Genomic DNA, 17,207 nt, shown 5'->3' on the forward strand with positions numbered 1-17,207 from the left:
CCGCACCATCCGGCTCCCCATCCGCACCGCGCTATTGCGCGGAGGCAATGGCTGCGGCACAGCGCGCAAGTTCCGCGGGATGAGCGGCCCTCACCGCTGCGCACACGGCAAGGACGGACTCGGTCAAAGGCGGTTTGACGCTTCTCTCGGGGCGCGACGCCGTGAGCCCCGCGGTGTCCGACGTGGAGCCAGGAGCTTCGGGAACGGGGAGCCGGGGCTCGGCAGTGGCCGGAGAACAAAAGCCCCCCGGGGGTCTGTGCTCCCCAGAGAGGGGAAGACGAGGAGGAGGCACCCTCCTGGGGTGGCCTCGGTGGTGATGCACATCGGGGTGGACAGCCGCGGTGCCCGGTGCCGCAGTGAGGCTGCTGGGCCCGCTCCCTGCTGCGCAGGGGCAGCCGCGCGGCCGGGACCCCGGGCAGGGGCCGAGGGCGAGGGGGTGGCCGGGCTTGTGCGTCCGGGGGAGACGCGGGAGGTATCCAGCCCTCTGAGGTCGTTGCGTGCTTAATTACTTTCTCTTCCATGGTAATGAGTCGTGGCGATATTCTACGGGGATATGAGTCCGTGTAGGGAAAGAGGGGACGCTGAGCGGGAGTTGCAGCGGCGGTGTCCCCCGGAGCCTGCCAAGAGCCGCGTCCCCGGCCGCCTACGCCTGTTTGTCAAATCTTGGCATTTCCTGAGTAGTTCATTAGAAACAAAACAGAATATCCCACCCAATAAATCGGAGCGAAGCTGGTGATGATTTAGTCACCAAGAAACACCAGCGGAATCCAATGCCAGATAGACGGGCGGTCACTGTTTTTCCTTTAAAAAAAAAAAAAAAATGTCCTCGGTGTGTAGCTGAGTTGTTCGCCGCATCGGCCTGTCTGCCGGCCGGCGTTAGCCCAGGGGAGGGCTCGGTCCGCGGTTGCCGTCCCTGCCCAGCCACCGCTCTGCTCTGCGCACCCCGGCAGCGCTCCCTGAGCCAGAAGCCGTCGGGGGCCCTCGGGTCTCTTCCAAAGCAGGGTGCAGCCGTGCCCTGCACCGGGACTGTGCTCTCGGCCCCTTCCCTTGGCGTAGCCCCTGTCATGGGCCGGAGCCGTCCCGAATATCCCCTGACTCCTTTCCCTCCGGCCCCGGCTGCTGGCGCACACCTGACCCCCTCTGAAGACTCTGCCCCATTCACTTTCGCGGGAATGAGTTCCCGGCGACCGCGGCCCCCCACTGCCGATAGCGCACCGTGCAGGCATCCCCCACCGCGGTCGCGCACGGTGCCCCGCGGGAGGGCCCGACAAGCGCCGCTGCGGGACCTGGCTACCCTCTCCCGGGCGAATTACTGTGCTCAGAAAGGGGCGAATGGTCAAGGTTTGCCCCAAGCTTCACGACCGCGGAGGAACTGCTCTAATCTCTTCCTCGCAGCAAGAACAAACACTGCCTATCTCCTTGCTCCTCTGGACGGAATCCAGAGCTCCGGATGAATTTTTTTTGGGGGGGTGTGGGAAGAGAGAGCGGGGGGAGGCTGAGATAACCGCGGCGATGTCTGCACCGGCGGGGCGCGCGGATGGGAAAAGGAGGTGCGAGGTGAGAGCTCGAACGCCCGCGGATAGCGGTGCTGCCTCCGCGCTCCTCGGGGCCCTGCGGCCGCCCTCTCGGGCGGTGCGAGGAGAGCCCCGCTCTGGGTCCGCCGGGACCCCCATCCCAATGTGCTGGGGCCCGTGCCGGGACACCCACGGCGGGGCCGGGGCCCGTGCCGGGGCGGGCGGAGCACGCAGGGCGCCGCGCCGACCTCCAGGCGGCGCTGCAGCACCACGGGCCGCCGCCGCCGGCGGGCACAGCGCGGTCCCGGGCGCTGTCTCCCACCGCCCCGCCGTGCCCGCGCCCGGCCCGGCGCAACCGGGCGGCCGCCCCTCCGAGGGGGAAAGTGCCTTGGGTGCTGGAGGCGCTCTCCTCAGGTGGACGCGGAAAGGTGACATGGGAGTGCTGGGCTTCTTCGAGACCCGGCGGCCCGTGCCCCGGCTAGTGTCACCGCCGCTCGACGGGTGCTACTGCCGTGAAGCCCCGCGGCGTCCGAGCGAGCCCGGGCTCCGCCTGGTGCGGAGCTGACGCGGCATTACCAGTGAGCCGCGCGGCCGGCTCTTGCCGCGCACCTGCCGGCCGGGCCGGGCGGAGTCGCACCGGGGTCACCGGGTGCTCCCGGCCAGCCCAGACGTGCGCGGCGACCGCCGCACTGCCGGTGGTGGGAGAGCGCGCCGTAGCCAAAAAGGTACCTCGAGCGACAGGGGAGCAAACAGCCCGGTCAGTGACGTCGCACCGCACCGTCTCCCTCCCGAGTTCCCTCTGTTTTGTGGCTTTTTCTTTGCCTGGTCGGCTTGTGATTTGAGAAGGTCGTTGTTGTTTGGGGAATTTTTTAGATTCTGGTTTTGATTTTGAGTTGGTTGTTAAATATATACTTTTTTTTTTTTTCTTCTCCACAAGTGCGTCTTATTTCTACTTGCTGTAAAGGGCAAGAAATTATGGTTCTCCCGAAACAATTTCCCTTTGATCCTTGAGTCCGGGGGTGTTGCTCTTGGTATCCAGAAGCCAGCAGTACGGGGAAGAAATTGCGACTCTAAAGGCCCCTTTTAACTTCGTTCTTGAAGCAAGCGCTCTCTTTCGAGTAAGCAAAACAAGAGCATGCGGGTCCTGCCCCCGCGTCCTGCCGGAGTCCCGCAGCCCGGCCGCTGCCGACGAGCCCTTGCCCTGTGCAGGCTCACCGAGGCGGCCCGCACCCACCTCATACCCGGACCGAGGAAATCACTCCTTCTCCGCGAATTGTGAACTTCCGCATCCTCACTGGCCGGGAGAAGAGATGCTATTTATTTAGGCTGTCTGAATTTAAAACAGAGCATTTTCGAAGCAGACATTTATGAAAAGAAACGAAAAATAGCCCCGGCGGCAGCCGCGGGCTGCAACGTGCGCCATCCTCGGCTGCACTGCCCTGTGAGGGGACACGGCCAAAACTTCCTCTGCCGACTCTTATTCCCCTCTTTGATTAGTTTTTTCTTAGTGGACACTAAAAGGAGAAAAAATCTCCATGCAGTCGTAATTTATGTCCTCTTCTCTACCTCGGGCTTGAATTAACCTGCATAGACCTTATCCTTATCTTTGAACATTTTTCAAAGCTGTCCTTTAAGTGCCATTTTCCCCAACATCTTTTTGTCCTTTTCCAATTCTAGTTCCAATTTCCAGTCCAGATTATACTATTAATTCCCCATACATGTGATTGAAATAACGCACTTAACAAGATAATATTACAGATAAAAATGTAACCCAAAGCCGACATATGCAACCATCCGCATTGCAACTATCGACGAACGTGAATAGAGCTCCCTAATCGAGTGATTTGAAGAGGGTTAGGGTGGCCCCATTTAGCAGTAAATTCCCCGGCAATAAATCGAAACTGCTTTCGAAACTATGTGTCTGTTCCAGGTAGGGATTGTGTGCTTAGTCACTGAGCGTGGGGATGCCTCCGCAGAGCTTCTCTTCCCGAATCTGCCCTTAGGCAGCTCAGTCGCAGTGAAAGGGCAGCGCCGAAACGCTGACGGTCCATAGGGCGACCCGACATGGGCCACGAGCCCATTTGGGACTTGAGAACTATCTGCACCTACTCTTGGAGACACAGGCACACACGAAACCCCATGCTCTAGGTTTGGGAGCGTTATTTTAGATATTTAAGCCAGTCGGGCCGCCTATGTCACTCCATCTGGGGCACGACGGGCAGCTGAAATGGGCAGCGAGACGCAAGGAGCGCGCAAATACCCGCGGCTGGCAGTGGGACGGGGGGCGTCGAGCTGTTCTCGGAGGGGAAAGTTACCTTAGGTGACGCGGGGGGAGCTGGGGGCGTCCTGCCACTTTAAAGCCCAGTTGCTACCCAAACACAAGTAAACAGTGGGGCCGGCGCGGCGGGGCGGGCCGGGGCCGCGGCCGGGGGCGGTCCTGTCCCGTCCCGTCGGGGCGGAGCGGCGCGGCCCCGAGCGCGGGGCTGTGCGCGCCGCGGGGTGGGCCGGCGGCGGCAGCGGGCGGGCGGGGACAGCGCTCCACGCCAGTCACCGCTGAAATGTGATGGACCGGGCAGGGGGCGGCTCAGACTCGCGCCGAGCCTCGCCGGGGTCGAAGGCGGGAGGCTGCGGGCGGGAGGCGGCGGTCTATGCCGGGGCCCCGGGACCGCCGCGGCCAGAGCTCCCAGCCGCCGCCCAGCCCTCCGCAACATGCCGGTCGCCGCCGGGCCCCGGCCCCGCTGAGCGCCCCCGCTGTGGATCTAATGTCTCCGTGAAAGTGCCGCGGCCGCCGCTTCAGCTTTGCCCCCGGAGAAGCAGCAGGCTGCGGTAGGTGAGTGGCTCCGGGGCCCGCCCTGCCCGCTGCCGTCGGCGGGAGCGGGGCGGCCGGCCCGGGAGCGGAGCGTGCGCTCAGCCGGGAGCGCAGGGCCGCCGGGTTTACTTTCAGTTCGCAGCTCCCCGGCGGCTTGGGGTGCGGGTGTCCCCTCCTGCACCCCGCGGGCGCTTTGGTGCGAGGCAGGGCACGGCAGCCTCCCGGGATGCGCTCTCGATGTCCTTCACGCGAAACTCCTGGCAGGGAGCAGCCGGTCCGTGCATGGACTGCGAGCTAAGCCGCGGGTCGCACTGGAGAAACCTCGGCCGGGGGCAACACCTGGCTGCGCGGGCAGCGGCGGCCGCGGCTTCGGGCGAGGCTGTCGGGGAGCGGAGGCGACCCGGTGCCCACCCGCTCCCTGGGTAGGACGGCAGCGCCTTCGGGGCACGGTCCCTGTCCCACCGTGGGAGAACGGGGAGCGCGGGCCTGACCAGCAGGTCGGCGGCAAGCAGGTAGAGAGGGCTGTCCTGGCACCGGGCTTAATTTAATTAAGCTCTCCGAATGAAAAAGGGAAAAGGAAGTGCCAAGGTTTAAGTAACATCCGTTTTTGGTTGACTTTCAACCCCTCCGCCCCAACACACCTTAATATAAATGGCCTTAAAATCATGTTCCAAGGCGTTTTCTATTCTTTTTTGATACCTTTTACGAAAGTAACTTCCAAATACAAATAGTAGCATATGTACCGCCATTCAGACAGAAGTGTGGTTTTCGAAGTTCCTACCTTAAACTGAGGGTTTCGTGTTCAGAATAGTTTTCTCAGAGCTGGTTCTTTGACACCAAAACGAGCGTGGTACAATGACACCCCCATACACAGCCACCAAACGGGGCTGTAACAGAGGGAGCTCTGCCCTACAGAAACACTGCTCCTGGCCTCGGTCACAGCTCCCAGCCGGTGGCTCCGAAACCCAGCCTCAAACAACCGGGAAGGAGGCAGGAGCCGCCGGAACAGCCAACGAAAAGCGATTTAATTGCTTCTGTTTCGGTTCCTCGCGGAAAGCGAATAGGAACTCACACTACGACATCTTTAAAAATAAGTCTCTATGTACAACCACCCCCCCACAATAAAACGAAAAGATCGCCATATATAATAGTATCGATAACTGTACCCGGTGTCGATACCATCACAAACGAGAAAAACTGGGCAGCAGCGGAGGAAGCTCCCGAGAGCCACGACTCGAGGCAAACGAAAACAGGAGTAGGCAGCGCTGCACTTCACACCCGACCTCCTTGCCACATATTTTTTTCCCCAGTCGGCCAATTGTGCTGTGCCACAAAAGTGGAGGGAAGGGTATTTTAGGAAAAAAATCGAAAAGTATCTTTGCAGCCGGAGTGCGCGCGGTGCCAGCGGAACGGCAGGAGCCGGGCGGCAGCGGCCCGGGAGGCAGGGACACCGCTCACGGAGCGCCGGCTCTGCCCTCGGAGAGTTTCCTTAATTTTTGTTGTTGTTTGGAGGGGGTGGGTTTAGGATTTTTGTGGGGGGAGGTTCTCTTGTTTATTTTGGAAACTGCGCGTTACCAGACCCTCCACGCAAATCCCTTGAGGTGCTGGGTCACCCTCGGCCCTACCTCTTGTTTACAGGCCCGGAGAGACCCCGGCGTTCGCTTTGGCCGCTTTCTACGGTCGCGGCAGTCTCTTGGCTGCTGGAAGTGAACCCTCAACGAAAGCAAAAAAAAGGGAAACGGCAGGGGCTTGCCCCCCGCGCCGATGTCCCCCTGCCCGCGGTGGGGGGGGGGGAGCGCAGCCCCGGGTCGGCCGAGGGGACCCCCTTGCGACGGGAGCAGCGGGCCCGGCGGTTTCGGTTGAATGGGCTGAGTGAAACCCTCTGACAGTCACACACCTCTCATTAGCTCACAGCCTCGCCGCTCCGGCGAAGCTCCCGGCCGAGGGACTCCCGAGGGGGTGCGGGGGGCTAGGCCGCACGGCTCCGTCCCGCTGGGGCTGCGGTCGCCCTTCTCGGCCCCGCAGCGCGGAGCGAGCGGACTGCGGGGCAGCGCAGTGCCGGGCGGTTCTCGGCGGACCGGGGTGGCCTCCGGGCCGGCCGCTCTTCTCGCCGCCGCTGGGATGGCTGCTGCGCGGGGGGCTGGGTAAGAGGTGTGCGTGCGGGGTAGGGGTTCCTTTTCTCTCCTGCGGTTATCTTGATAAATGAGTTGTTGTTGAAGGAAGAAAAATAAGCAACGGAGCTAGGACGAACGCGGGGTTTATTCCCCCCCCCGCTCCGCCCCCCGGGCCTGACTCGGCTCTCCGTGAACACCCTGCTCTATCCCGGGGAGGCCCCAGCCAGGAGGGGTCGGGGTCGGGGCCTCTGCTCCCTCAGGAGGCTGGGCGGAGGGTGGGAGCGACGCCGGGGGTCAGGTCGGCGCGGGGGGCAGGAGGGAGGCGGCTCCGGGGTCCCCGTGGTGGGCGCTGCGGGGGAAGGTGGCTGGGCGACGGAAAGCGGAGAGGCTTCGTCCCCGGCCGCGTCTCCGTTCTGTCTGTATTTTTACACGATTCGTTAATTTGAATTTGAGGCGCCTTCGGTTGGGTCGCTGCTGGGTTTTCTCCTTTTTTTGTTTTAATTTGGGCTGGTTGTTTCGGGAACGCTATTTTTATTTATTTATTTCCTACGCTTTAGCTTCTCCGGTGGAAGCGATCGTGCCGTGGGTCGGTGTCGGTCGGAGGACGGGCGCCTGTGCTGCGGCGGGGTACTGGGGCCGCGGAAAGGCAGCGCCCCGGAGCCGTGCCTGGCCCTCCCTGGCTCCGCTGCTGCGCTCGCCTCGGCTAAGGAGCACCACGCTGCTCTCAGTAAAAGTCTCTTTCTCCTCCTTTCTCCCTCTTTCTTCCTAGGATTTTCTCCCGGTCTCGGAAGCCCAACAGAGGCACCAGCTGCTCTGCCGGCTCGCACCCACCTCGGGAAGATGGGAAGCAAGGCTCTGCCAGCCCCCATCCCGCTGCACCCGTCCCTGCAACTCACTAACTACTCCTTCCTCCAGGCTGTGAACACCTTCCCCGCAGCTGTGGACCAGCTGCAAGGTCTGTACGGACTCAGCGCCGTGCAAACCATGCACATGAACCACTGGACATTGGGTTACCCCAATGTGCATGAAATCACCCGCTCTACCATCACGGAGATGGCGGCGCAGGGCTTGGTGGACTCCCGCTTCCCTTTCCCTGCGCTCCCCTTTGCCACGCACCTCTTCCACCCCAAGCAAGGGGCCATCGCCCACGTCCTCCCTGCACTGCACAAGGACAGGCCCCGCTTTGACTTTGCCAACCTGGCCGTGGCCGCCACGCAGGAGGACCCCCCCAAGGTGGGGGAGCTCGCCAAGCTGAGTCCCGGACTGGCCTCGCCCCTGTCGGGCATCAGCAAGCTGTCCCCGGACAGGAAGCCTTCCCGCGGCCGCCTGCCCTCCAAGACGAAAAAGGAGTTCATTTGCAAGTTCTGCGGCAGGCACTTCACCAAGTCCTATAACCTCCTCATCCACGAGCGGACCCATACGGACGAGCGGCCTTACACCTGCGACATCTGCCACAAAGCTTTCCGGAGGCAGGACCACCTGCGGGACCACCGGTGAGGGACCACCACGACCGGGGTCGGGCAGTAGGCAGCTGGGGTGGGGTGAGCCGCTCGAGGGGGCTGAGATTCAGCGGCTCCAGGAGCCACGGAAACAGGAAAAGCCCCCGGCTCAGATTCAGAGGCCACGGAGGGACCAGGGCAGCCGAAACCTGCGCTTTGTGTGGGAAGGGCACCCGCCTGAGGGAGAGCTAGAGGGGTTCACAGCCGGAGATGAAGATCCCGGGGCTTTTGTGCTTCTGAGTCATGACCCTGGGGGGTGCAGGGAACAGGACGGATCGCAGGTGGGCGCTTCCCTGCTGATTCCCCACCCATCTCCGCACGCTGCGGCCCGTGCTGAGAGGCTCCCGCGGCCGCAGAGCTGAGAATCCTCTCCGCCTTCGGGGAAGAGCGGGCTCGGGTCCGGCCGGCCGCGCAGATGCTCTCCCGGTCTGGCACCAGAGAGTGCAGTCACGCTTCGATACGAATTATTGCAAATGTTTTGAACCGGCCAAGAAGTTTAACCATAGACAGAATAATAACGGGGAAAGGAAGCAAGAGGAGGGTGAGGGCGTCTGGGAGAAAGGGTCGAGTTTGGGGAAGCAGGATCTGGGGTCGCGGGGCCCACGCGCCTCCGGCAGCGCTGCTCACCCCACGGGTTGCCTTCCAGGTACATCCATTCCAAAGAGAAACCCTTCAAGTGCCAGGAGTGCGGGAAGGGCTTCTGCCAGTCCAGGACCCTGGCGGTCCACAAAACCCTACACATGCAGGTGAGCCCGCCCTTCCCAGGCCTCTCAACCCGTGTGCAGTCGTCGCTGTTCCGGCCCGGCCCGGCCCGGCTCGGCTTGGCCCGCCGCGGGGCAGGGGCGGTGGCCACCGGGGGAACAGGGCTCTGATGCGGAGGGGAGCGAGGGGGGTCCGGCACTGGACGGCCCCGTGAGTCCGCGGGGGAACAGCGGCCCGTGATTACCTCCGCGGCCGCGGGAGACTCGCGGATAACCGGCGCCCTTGGGAGACGGGCTTAAAGAGAGCGGGGACGCTGTTGGCGGTGGGGAGTGAGCCCCGGGTTCGGGTTTGTCCACGCTGCTGCTTCGAGGCGTTTTTCGTTGAGGGCTGCAGCCCTGCCCTGGCGGCGGCAGCGGGCGCGGGGCAGCGGGGCGGCCCGGCCGCGGGATGCGGTGCGGAGCGGAGCGGAGCGGTGCGGAGGGACCGCCGTGGCGGCCGGGCGGGCAGCGGGTGTCCCGGAGCGGGAGGGTGGTGCGGAGGCTGTTTTCCGTGTGCCCTAGGGGCGCGGAACATCACTACTCCAGAACTATAAAATAAGGCTTTTGGGGCAGGATAGAGAGAGGTGGGCGGCCGCCCGGCCGTACGGGGCTCCTCTCGTTCGTGTCCTCCCCCGATATCTCAAGTTGTGCGTTGCGGTGAGAAAAAGTGCAGTAATACGTTAAACAAGGTGGTTTGTGAAGGATTAATCCTTTGCTTGCTTCAAATCTGAACAGGAATCTCCACACAAATGCCCCACATGTGGAAGAACCTTTAATCAAAGAAGTAACCTGAAAACTCACCTTCTTACCCATACAGACATCAAGCCCTACAACTGTGAGCAGTGCGGCAAAGTGTTCAGGCGAAACTGTGATCTACGGCGGCACAGTCTAACTCACACCCCGCGGCAGGACTTCTAGAGCAGCCAGGGACCCGCGCCCGCTCCGGCAGCTCCAACTTGCCCACTTTACTCAAGGAGTGTATTGTAGGAACTCACAGACGCGCACGCACACACACGGAGACACGCACGCAGACTCGGGGCCAAGCTTTCCTACCACATGTCTGCGAAACTCGTTTAGAGAGTGCGGACTGCAGGATCGGGCCCCTCTCCAACCCATACCCAAGCGTAAAGCTCATCTTGTAGATAATCGCGGCTCATTTTAGAGCTCTGTACAGAACGTGGTTTTTTCTTTGTGTGGTTGTTTTGTATCGTGTCAGATGCACATCGATAACAAATCATGGAGGCAAAGTATCTCTTTAAAAAGTTATTTCAAAATAAATCTTTTTTTTTTTTTCCAAATACCTCCCGCCTTCTTGTATTATTCTCTGAGCATTTGGGCTTTTTTTTTCCTGCTGTGTCAATGCAATGGCAAAGCATATTGAATAAATTTCCTAGCCGGGTAATTGTACTGTCACAACAATTTTGGTGATCGCTTTTGTTTGGTCTGTTCCACTGTCGCTGTTGTGTTATCTATTGTTAAGTAAAATGAAAGTGCCTTATTTGAGAGTTTATAGCTCTATTACTTAATAGTATGAATGTCTAAATATTAACTTCTGTACTTTTTTTTTCTAATTTTCCCGAACGATTTTTTTAAAAGAAGAAAAACAAAGAAATATTTGCAAATAAACAGATCTTAGGAAATAATGCATAGAGCCGTTCTTACGCCAAAGCGGCTTATTAGTAACTTATTTGCAATCAGGCCGTATATTGTAAAAGTTATCCCTCTCGCAGGGATTGCAGCAGGCAGCCTCCTGCCTGTAGACTTTGGACACGGGCAATTCACCCGCCTAGACAGGGACTTTATCCTGCAGAAGACGATTCTTTCCCGGCAGCTCTGGAAGCAAACAGCGAGGCGCCAATTCCGCCCGCCTTCCGCCGCGGGCTCATCCGCGGGCCGTGGCAGAGCTGCGGCACTGGGAGCAGGGATCCCCTCACCCCGTCCCCTTCCTCCATCTGCAATGCTGAGCACAAGTCACACCCAGGGGGTTGGACGGAGAGGGATTGTTCCTCCCCTCTCGGGAGACCCTTACCCCACCGTGGGGGCCCCAGGCGCTCCCCGCCGGGGCGGCTTTCGGCGATCCCGCATGTCCTCCCCATGGGCCGCACGCTCAGTGCCTGCACCGGGTCTGCAGGCGGCAGGATGGCGGCACTGCATAACGGGCTCTCCTCCCTTGTCATCCTTGCAAGCCCCTCACCGGTGCCTGTGGACTCTTCTGGAAGGGTGTGGTGCCAACACTGAGGCATTTTCCGTGATATATTGCGGGGCAACTTGGTTATGTGCATCCCCTCATTACCATCTCACCGCTCTTGTCACTCCTGGCACCCTCTCCAGTGTCTTGAGTAGTTTGGGGCCCCAAAAAATTGCTCTTTCTCAGGCTGGGGGCAACCATCCTTCCCTACTCCTCTGCCAAATGAAGGACCAGGTTAGAATGGCAGGGAGAAATCTTTTCCCCAGGCCCAGGGAGCCCTGTCCAAGACAGCAATCCCCTTACACCCAGTTCAGCAGAGAGAGCTTCACTCCTGGGCTCCATCTAGCAGAACTCCAGACTGGTCCATCCATGGGAAGGATCACAGATCCTAGCATGCCCAAAAGCAGCAGGTATTGACAGGTCTTGTGTGGCCACACTGTCACCATCCCTGATCCTGGCTGGTCCTTTGGCAGGGACCACTGCCTGGACACTGTTAATGAGCAGCAAGTCAAACCCAGCAGTGCCTGGGCTGCAGTCAGACCATCGGTGCAGAAAGCTCTGCATTACTGCCAGCACTGCCTCCACAGAAGGCTACCATGGGGCAGGGACTACGAGCCAGCCCTGCTCTGTCCCAGACCAAGCAGCCATGTGAACTTCCACTGGTACAGCAGATTTGACAGCGCCAAACTCAAAATTTCTTATGTGGTCAAGGCCTATGTCTCCATCTGCTCCTGTCTAGGAAGATGGGGAAGGAAAGAATGTTTCTGCAGCCAGAAATACTCATCTGCTGGCTGAAGAGCAGCCTCCCTAGTCAAAGTTTATGTCAGTGCCATCTGGTCTCTTCCTCTTCACTGCCTGTGAACTTGCACCCCTTCTTTGCTGGGGTGCTGCACCCCTAGAAATATCTTTTCTCACGCCCCACCCTGCCGCATTGGCGGCCCTTGTTCTCCCTCTTCAAAATGCTTTTCTCTCCAAAACTCTCTTCATGGGCATCTTTTTCTCCCTCTTCATGGGCATTTTCCCAATATCTGATGTCTTCCCATCTGACTGATTCTTCTACTCTCAGTGCATTCCTGTTCTCTCAGTAGGTTATTTCCTCTAAGTTTCTCTCTCCTTATTGTTCTCTGAGTTCCTGTCCCCAGGCCGTTTTACGTCCCCAAGTACGCAGGGCAAGGCTGGGATAACTCTGTTTGAGTAAACACTCCTGTCAGGATACATATGGGCTCAGTCCGCTCCTCATGGGCCAAGTTCTGTGTGAAGTTTGTTTGGAAAGAACTTAATCAGATGAGCAATATCAAAGGACAAAATTAAAGTGATTGTATATAGCTAAGGTTTTATTTAATTGTTTGAGGTTGCTTGTTTAATAATCTTCCCCCTGAGCAGACATAGACTGTAAATTTTTCTTCTGAGGATTTCTAAAGTTCAGCAGTCAGAAAAAAACCCAAATTACTGAAGCAGGTCAGTGACGAGCATCTCTAACTGTTGGTCCATGAACTGTTATTTTATCTTTAAACCAGTAGCTATCATCTTAAAATCTCAGAGAATGATCTAGTGTTTCTCTTTACTATCAATTCACTTGCCTATAGCACTGCCACACCCCATTCACTTTTTAAAAATTCATCCATCCCTGGAAAATTTCAGAGGCAGCTATAAAGAACATGTTAAAATACACATATGGTTTGTTGGTTTTAGACCTGTTGGGAACAGAAACAAGCTCTGTAAAGCTACTTTTTGGGCAGGGCTAGGGTTTTTATAGCCATAAAGTTCCATCCTGACTTTCACAATGCAAACACTAAATACAGCAATATCCCTGTGACTGCCATTTGTGCCTCTGTGAAGTATCCTCCTTCCCTCTGGAAGTTCTCTGCTCAGTCACAGAACATAGCACACAGCTCCATGCTTCTGCAGTTTCCCAGAGCTTCCCAAACCACCTGCCTCCTGCTGCTCTCTGTACTCTCTCTCATTGCCCCTTCTTTTTTGGCACTGCTTATTTTTTGCCTGTACTGGCATGGGCTGATTCTGCATCTTTTGCTGTGTTAGAGGCAGCAGCTGCAGTGCTGTAGCAGGAAAAAGAACTAGCTGTGCTACATACCAGAGAGAAAAGAACAACAGATAATAAGAATGTCACAATAATCTACATTTTTTAGGGACAAATTATAGCCCTTTAAGTTGCATCTGAAAACTGAGCTCTTTGCATATCAGTTGCTGAAACAGACACTGTCCACAGCTGATGGCAGAGCAGCTCAGCCCAGCTAATTGTGCATAAAGCTTTTCTATGTGGTAAATATTACTTAGCAATGGCATGTCATGCTATTCCAGCCAGCACAAACTGTATCTGATGCAGTGCAAATTTGCTGGCAAAGCCCAGCTTTATATCAGTACCACCTTAGCCCAGATCTAAGCATCAAACACCCAGCAGCAGCCCAGGAATGTGGCATGGCCATGTCTGCCTGGGTCTAGGGGCTGGTGTCTAGGGTCCCTTAGAGTAAAACATGTGAAAAACCACTATTCAACTCCTCTCTGCCTTCTCTCCCTTTCCTTTTTCCTCTTCCTTCTTCCTTCTCACTGCTCTACTTTTGGATATTTGCTTCAGGAGTTGCTTCTCTTACCCCAGACATCCTGTAACACACCCTGCCTCCTGCCTAGTCTCACCTCCATCTCTTTCCCTACTTTTTCCCTCCTGTTTCTTTTTTGCTTTCCCATGTCTCATCCCACACGTCAATATCTTTTCCAGAGCAACTTCCCACACTTAGAATTTTTGGTTCCCTCTTTTGAACCACTCCAACTTCTACTTGATGCCTCATTCTGTCCTTCAGCCATCAGCCCAAACGAGCTCCTCTCTCCTCCCTGACCCAGAGCTCATGTCCCTTGTGGGGCACTTCTCACCCACTGCTGGTCCTTCCTTGTGATCCCATTAATTGATGTAATGTCCACACGACACTCAGGAGACATCAGAACAGGTGCCATAGATGTACTTGGACCACTTTAAGCATGCTGGCTCTGACTCAAAGCCAGCAGCATAGTCCCAGGAGCACCAGGGCTGGTGGCACACACAGCTGGTGGCAGCCTGGGCTGCTCAGGGTGGAAGCACTGTTGTCAGCAGTGTTGCAGCCCCCAAACTACGTGGCCCTCACGAAGATGAAGAGGAGCCAGTGATTTGAGGTTCAGTGCTCCAGCCCCAGAAGGTCAGCACTGAGTCTGCAGTTAGTCAGCTAAGGTGCACTGGTGGCTCAGAGCCTCCTAATACTGTAACTGCAGATAGTCCTCTATACATAAAGTATAGAAGAGTGACTGGATTTACCAAACTGTATTACACAAGGGTTTAGGCATATATTCCTTTATGTTAAAATTTTACTGTGTTTATAGCTTGTATTTCTCTCCTTATGGCACATTTCTTCCTTCCTGCTTATGTAAACTTGTATTAGTTAATTTTCCAACTTATAACAGTGCAGTTATTACGAAAATAGAGTAGCTACCAGACAAAAAGTTATTTTTATTGAAATGATTAAAAATAGTTATTTACATTCAAAATAAAAGCATCCTGTCTGTATAGAACATTGATTTTCTTCTATTTTCAAAAATTCAGGTGCAGATGTATATGAAACTTTTTACTAGAAGCTCCTAGTTTATCAAATGAGATGCAAAAATGTCTGCACCGGAAACAGTAAGCATCTTTCCTAGCTCTGCAGAATTAAGGCAATAGAAGCATAAGCTGCTTCCCCTTCTTAGAGCTCCCTTTGCAAGCCTGAACACCCTCTGCCAGGTGCAACTTTCAAACACTACTTGGTTTGATGAGTGGAGCAGGACCCAAAAGCACTGGGTGGGACCCAAAAGGAGTGGCCTTGCACCTTCATCCCTACACAGTCAAGCTGGAGTGGTGCATAGTCACCTTTCCCTGAGAAAGTTTCCTCCTCTGTCAGCACTAGAGCAGAACTTGGCAGTACAGATTGACCAAAAAAGCTTAATCTGAAATTTACAGATACAGAAAATACCAAGCTCTACCTGAAGTGAGTGGTGTATGCAGCAGGGATCCCTCCTGGCTGCATCATCAGGGAGAGCACACTGGCTGTGTCCCCAGCCCATGGGCAGGCAGGGGACAGACAGCAGGGGACAGCAGGCAGGGGGACAGCAGGCAGGGGACAGGCATTAGGGGACAGCAGGCAAGGGGACAGGCAGCAGGGGACAGAAGGCAGGGGTACATGGCTCCAGTGGAGACCCTGCATGCTGTGCTGGGAGATGCAGTGGCCCCAGGGGTCAGACGTCTCTTCTCAGACCTGGCAATGCTGGCTGAAGGTGGCATCTCTCCTGGCTGTAGGCTACCACCAGCGCCAGCAGCCAGGTCTTGCAGCCATCACAGGGCTGGCTTGGATTTGGGGCCATGAGGGACACTCCTACAAGCTGTCCTCCATCAGGACGGTGAAAGGGGGTTGAAGAGGGTGCTGGGCAGGCTCTGGGACAATTGGGATTGGCTAAGTGAATCTCCAGGCCTTCAGACTCCATTTGAAATCAGCCTTCTCTCAGTAGGAGAAGGGGAGCAGCAGGACTTTTGCTTTCCTGAAATTCTTGTAGGATCCAGAGAGTGGCTCCATCGCCTCACATGGGTGAGGGCTGGAGCTGGAAGAGGATTACAATCCCCAGGTCTTTTGACTTTCCCTCTCTGCAGAAATCCCCCAGATTTCTGGCTTCAAAACAAGATCACTTCACCTTGCCTGCAGACCAGGGATGGGATGGGGAAGGAAACCTGCTGGCAGGGCGGTGCCGGTGGTGCCGTGCCCCGGGCAGTGCTGCGGGACTCCCGCTCCCCCGGGCAGTGCCTTGACCTGCGGCTCCCTCACCGAGTGCTTGTCAGGGCTCTCCTGCATGACGGGGCATTTTGGAGACCCATCTGTTCGTCTGGGGAAGTAGGTTGGCTGATTGTTTTTCTTTTTTCAAGGGTAGAAGGAAGCAAAACCCTTATTTCTTTTTTCCCTCAGAGATTATTTATAAGGCATTATCTCTACTACTGCCAGCTGCCATCCTCTGGCGTCACTAGCACTCAGTGCACAGAAGATGCCTCAAGGTGTGTCAGCCGTGCCGCACGTCAATGCGCCTTGATGTATCTCCTTGGCTGGGATTGAAAGGTACAGTTTCTAAATCTCCCGGTGACCCAATTTGCATGGATCACTGCTGCGCTAGAATGTAGCTACTCCTTTCCATCGTGTTAATGCAAGTTTGCCTGCCTTCAAAGCAGCCTGGCCTCCGTGTGCCACGCTGAGCACAAACGCAGAGCTCACGCCCGGGTTTCTGCGTGGAGCGGGCTCGGCTGCTTCAGGCTTAGTGTCTTCCACACAAGTGGCATGCTTTAGGTGTTTTCATTGCTATACCGTAGTCCCTTTATTTAAACATTGTAAATTCTTTTGCTTGATAAACATGGGCAGACAGCTGGATTATCTTAATCTTGGGGTTTGCAGTCGGCGAGCACAGTGAATGCTCCCAGGCTGCCGAGGCACCCTCTCCTGCCCGGCTCCCGCAGCTGAGCTGGGCAGCAGCGCTCAGCGTGTCACCAGGAAAGGACAAAACGCCTGCAGGGGAGCAGCCCGACACCACCTATGGTCCCAGGCTGCCTGCCCGAGTGTCCCTGGAGCCAGCCCTGGGGGCGGCCCTAATAAATACTTCCAGCCGCCCTGTGGCTCCCCGCGCACTGCCCTGTCTGCCGCACGCTGGGATGGGAAGGAGGGAGGCGGGAAGGCAAACCCTCAGGGGCCCTTCTGGAAGGCCCTGAGGCCCAGCTGTGATGGCAGATGGGATTCATGGACAGCTCCAGCCTCCGGCTGCCTGCGAGGGCAATGCAAATGCAGCGCACCTGCCCGCAGGGTGCCGTGACCTCCGGAGTCCTTTAAAGGACGCCTGGCTGGGGTACAATGTAAACCCAGGGCTGATTTAGTCCAGGAGCTGGTTCTGCTGGCATGAATCATTTAAGCACACAAGCACCCCATGACTCTGCCTCTCATTTCCATGTTGTGGTCTTCTTTTCCCACTCCACAGAGGAAATGATCTTGGGCAGGAACCGCAACAGAAAAACGCTAGGAAAACAAGGAAGCAGTCAAGGGGATTTCAGTTATATATATGATTGAACAAATCTGGGTGACTGGGTCAGATCCTCACCAGCTTCTTTTGTCCTGCACCCATTATCTTCTAATTTTATTTCATGAAAACTGGGTCTTGAAATGAATGCTGCTTTAAGAGGTATGTGTCAGCTCACTCTATCACAAGTAATGTTCCTGCCAAGCTACAACCATAGCTTTGTCATGATTCATATTTTCAAGCTCCCATTAAAAAGGTTAAAAACAGATTTTCAGGTGTT

At 56.7% G+C, this 17,207-nt stretch overlaps 1 protein-coding gene and 1 long non-coding RNA gene across 8 annotated transcripts in view; both read left to right on the forward strand.

The window, feature by feature from the left end:
- Nucleotides 1–4,088: 4,088 nt before the first annotated feature.
- On the forward strand, nucleotides 4,089–9,976 carry OSR2 (odd-skipped related transciption factor 2). Of its 3 annotated transcripts, none has more exons than XM_059864451.1 (4): nucleotides 4,089–4,344; nucleotides 7,207–7,930; nucleotides 8,583–8,682; nucleotides 9,412–9,976. In XM_059864451.1, exons 2-4 carry the CDS (start codon nucleotides 7,278–7,280, stop codon nucleotides 9,592–9,594), a joined length of 936 nt encoding a protein of 311 aa, XP_059720434.1. In that variant the 5' UTR covers nucleotides 4,089–4,344; nucleotides 7,207–7,277; the 3' UTR covers nucleotides 9,595–9,976. The 3 variants fall into 3 exon arrangements, with proteins under 3 accessions (XP_059720434.1, XP_059720450.1, XP_059720442.1); XM_059864467.1 differs by having other exon boundaries at nucleotides 9,494–9,976; XM_059864459.1 differs by having other exon boundaries at nucleotides 4,089–4,340.
- Nucleotides 9,977–15,494: 5,518 nt separating this feature from the next.
- Nucleotides 15,495–17,207, forward strand: part of LOC132336711 (uncharacterized) — a 36,644-nt gene continuing 34,931 nt past the window's right edge. Inside the window, exons 1-2 of one of the 5 annotated variants that reach the window (XR_009488936.1) lie at nucleotides 15,510–15,984; nucleotides 16,889–17,089. This is a non-coding gene — a long non-coding RNA (uncharacterized LOC132336711). Of the gene's footprint in view, nucleotides 15,985–16,888; nucleotides 17,090–17,207 lie in introns of all 5 variants that reach the window. The other 4 variants (XR_009488937.1, XR_009488932.1, XR_009488931.1 and 1 more) reach the window with 4 other exon arrangements.

The sequence above is a fragment of the Haemorhous mexicanus genome, chromosome 1 (genome assembly GCF_027477595.1).
Source record: "Haemorhous mexicanus isolate bHaeMex1 chromosome 1, bHaeMex1.pri, whole genome shotgun sequence".
NCBI lineage: Eukaryota > Metazoa > Chordata > Aves > Passeriformes > Fringillidae > Haemorhous > Haemorhous mexicanus.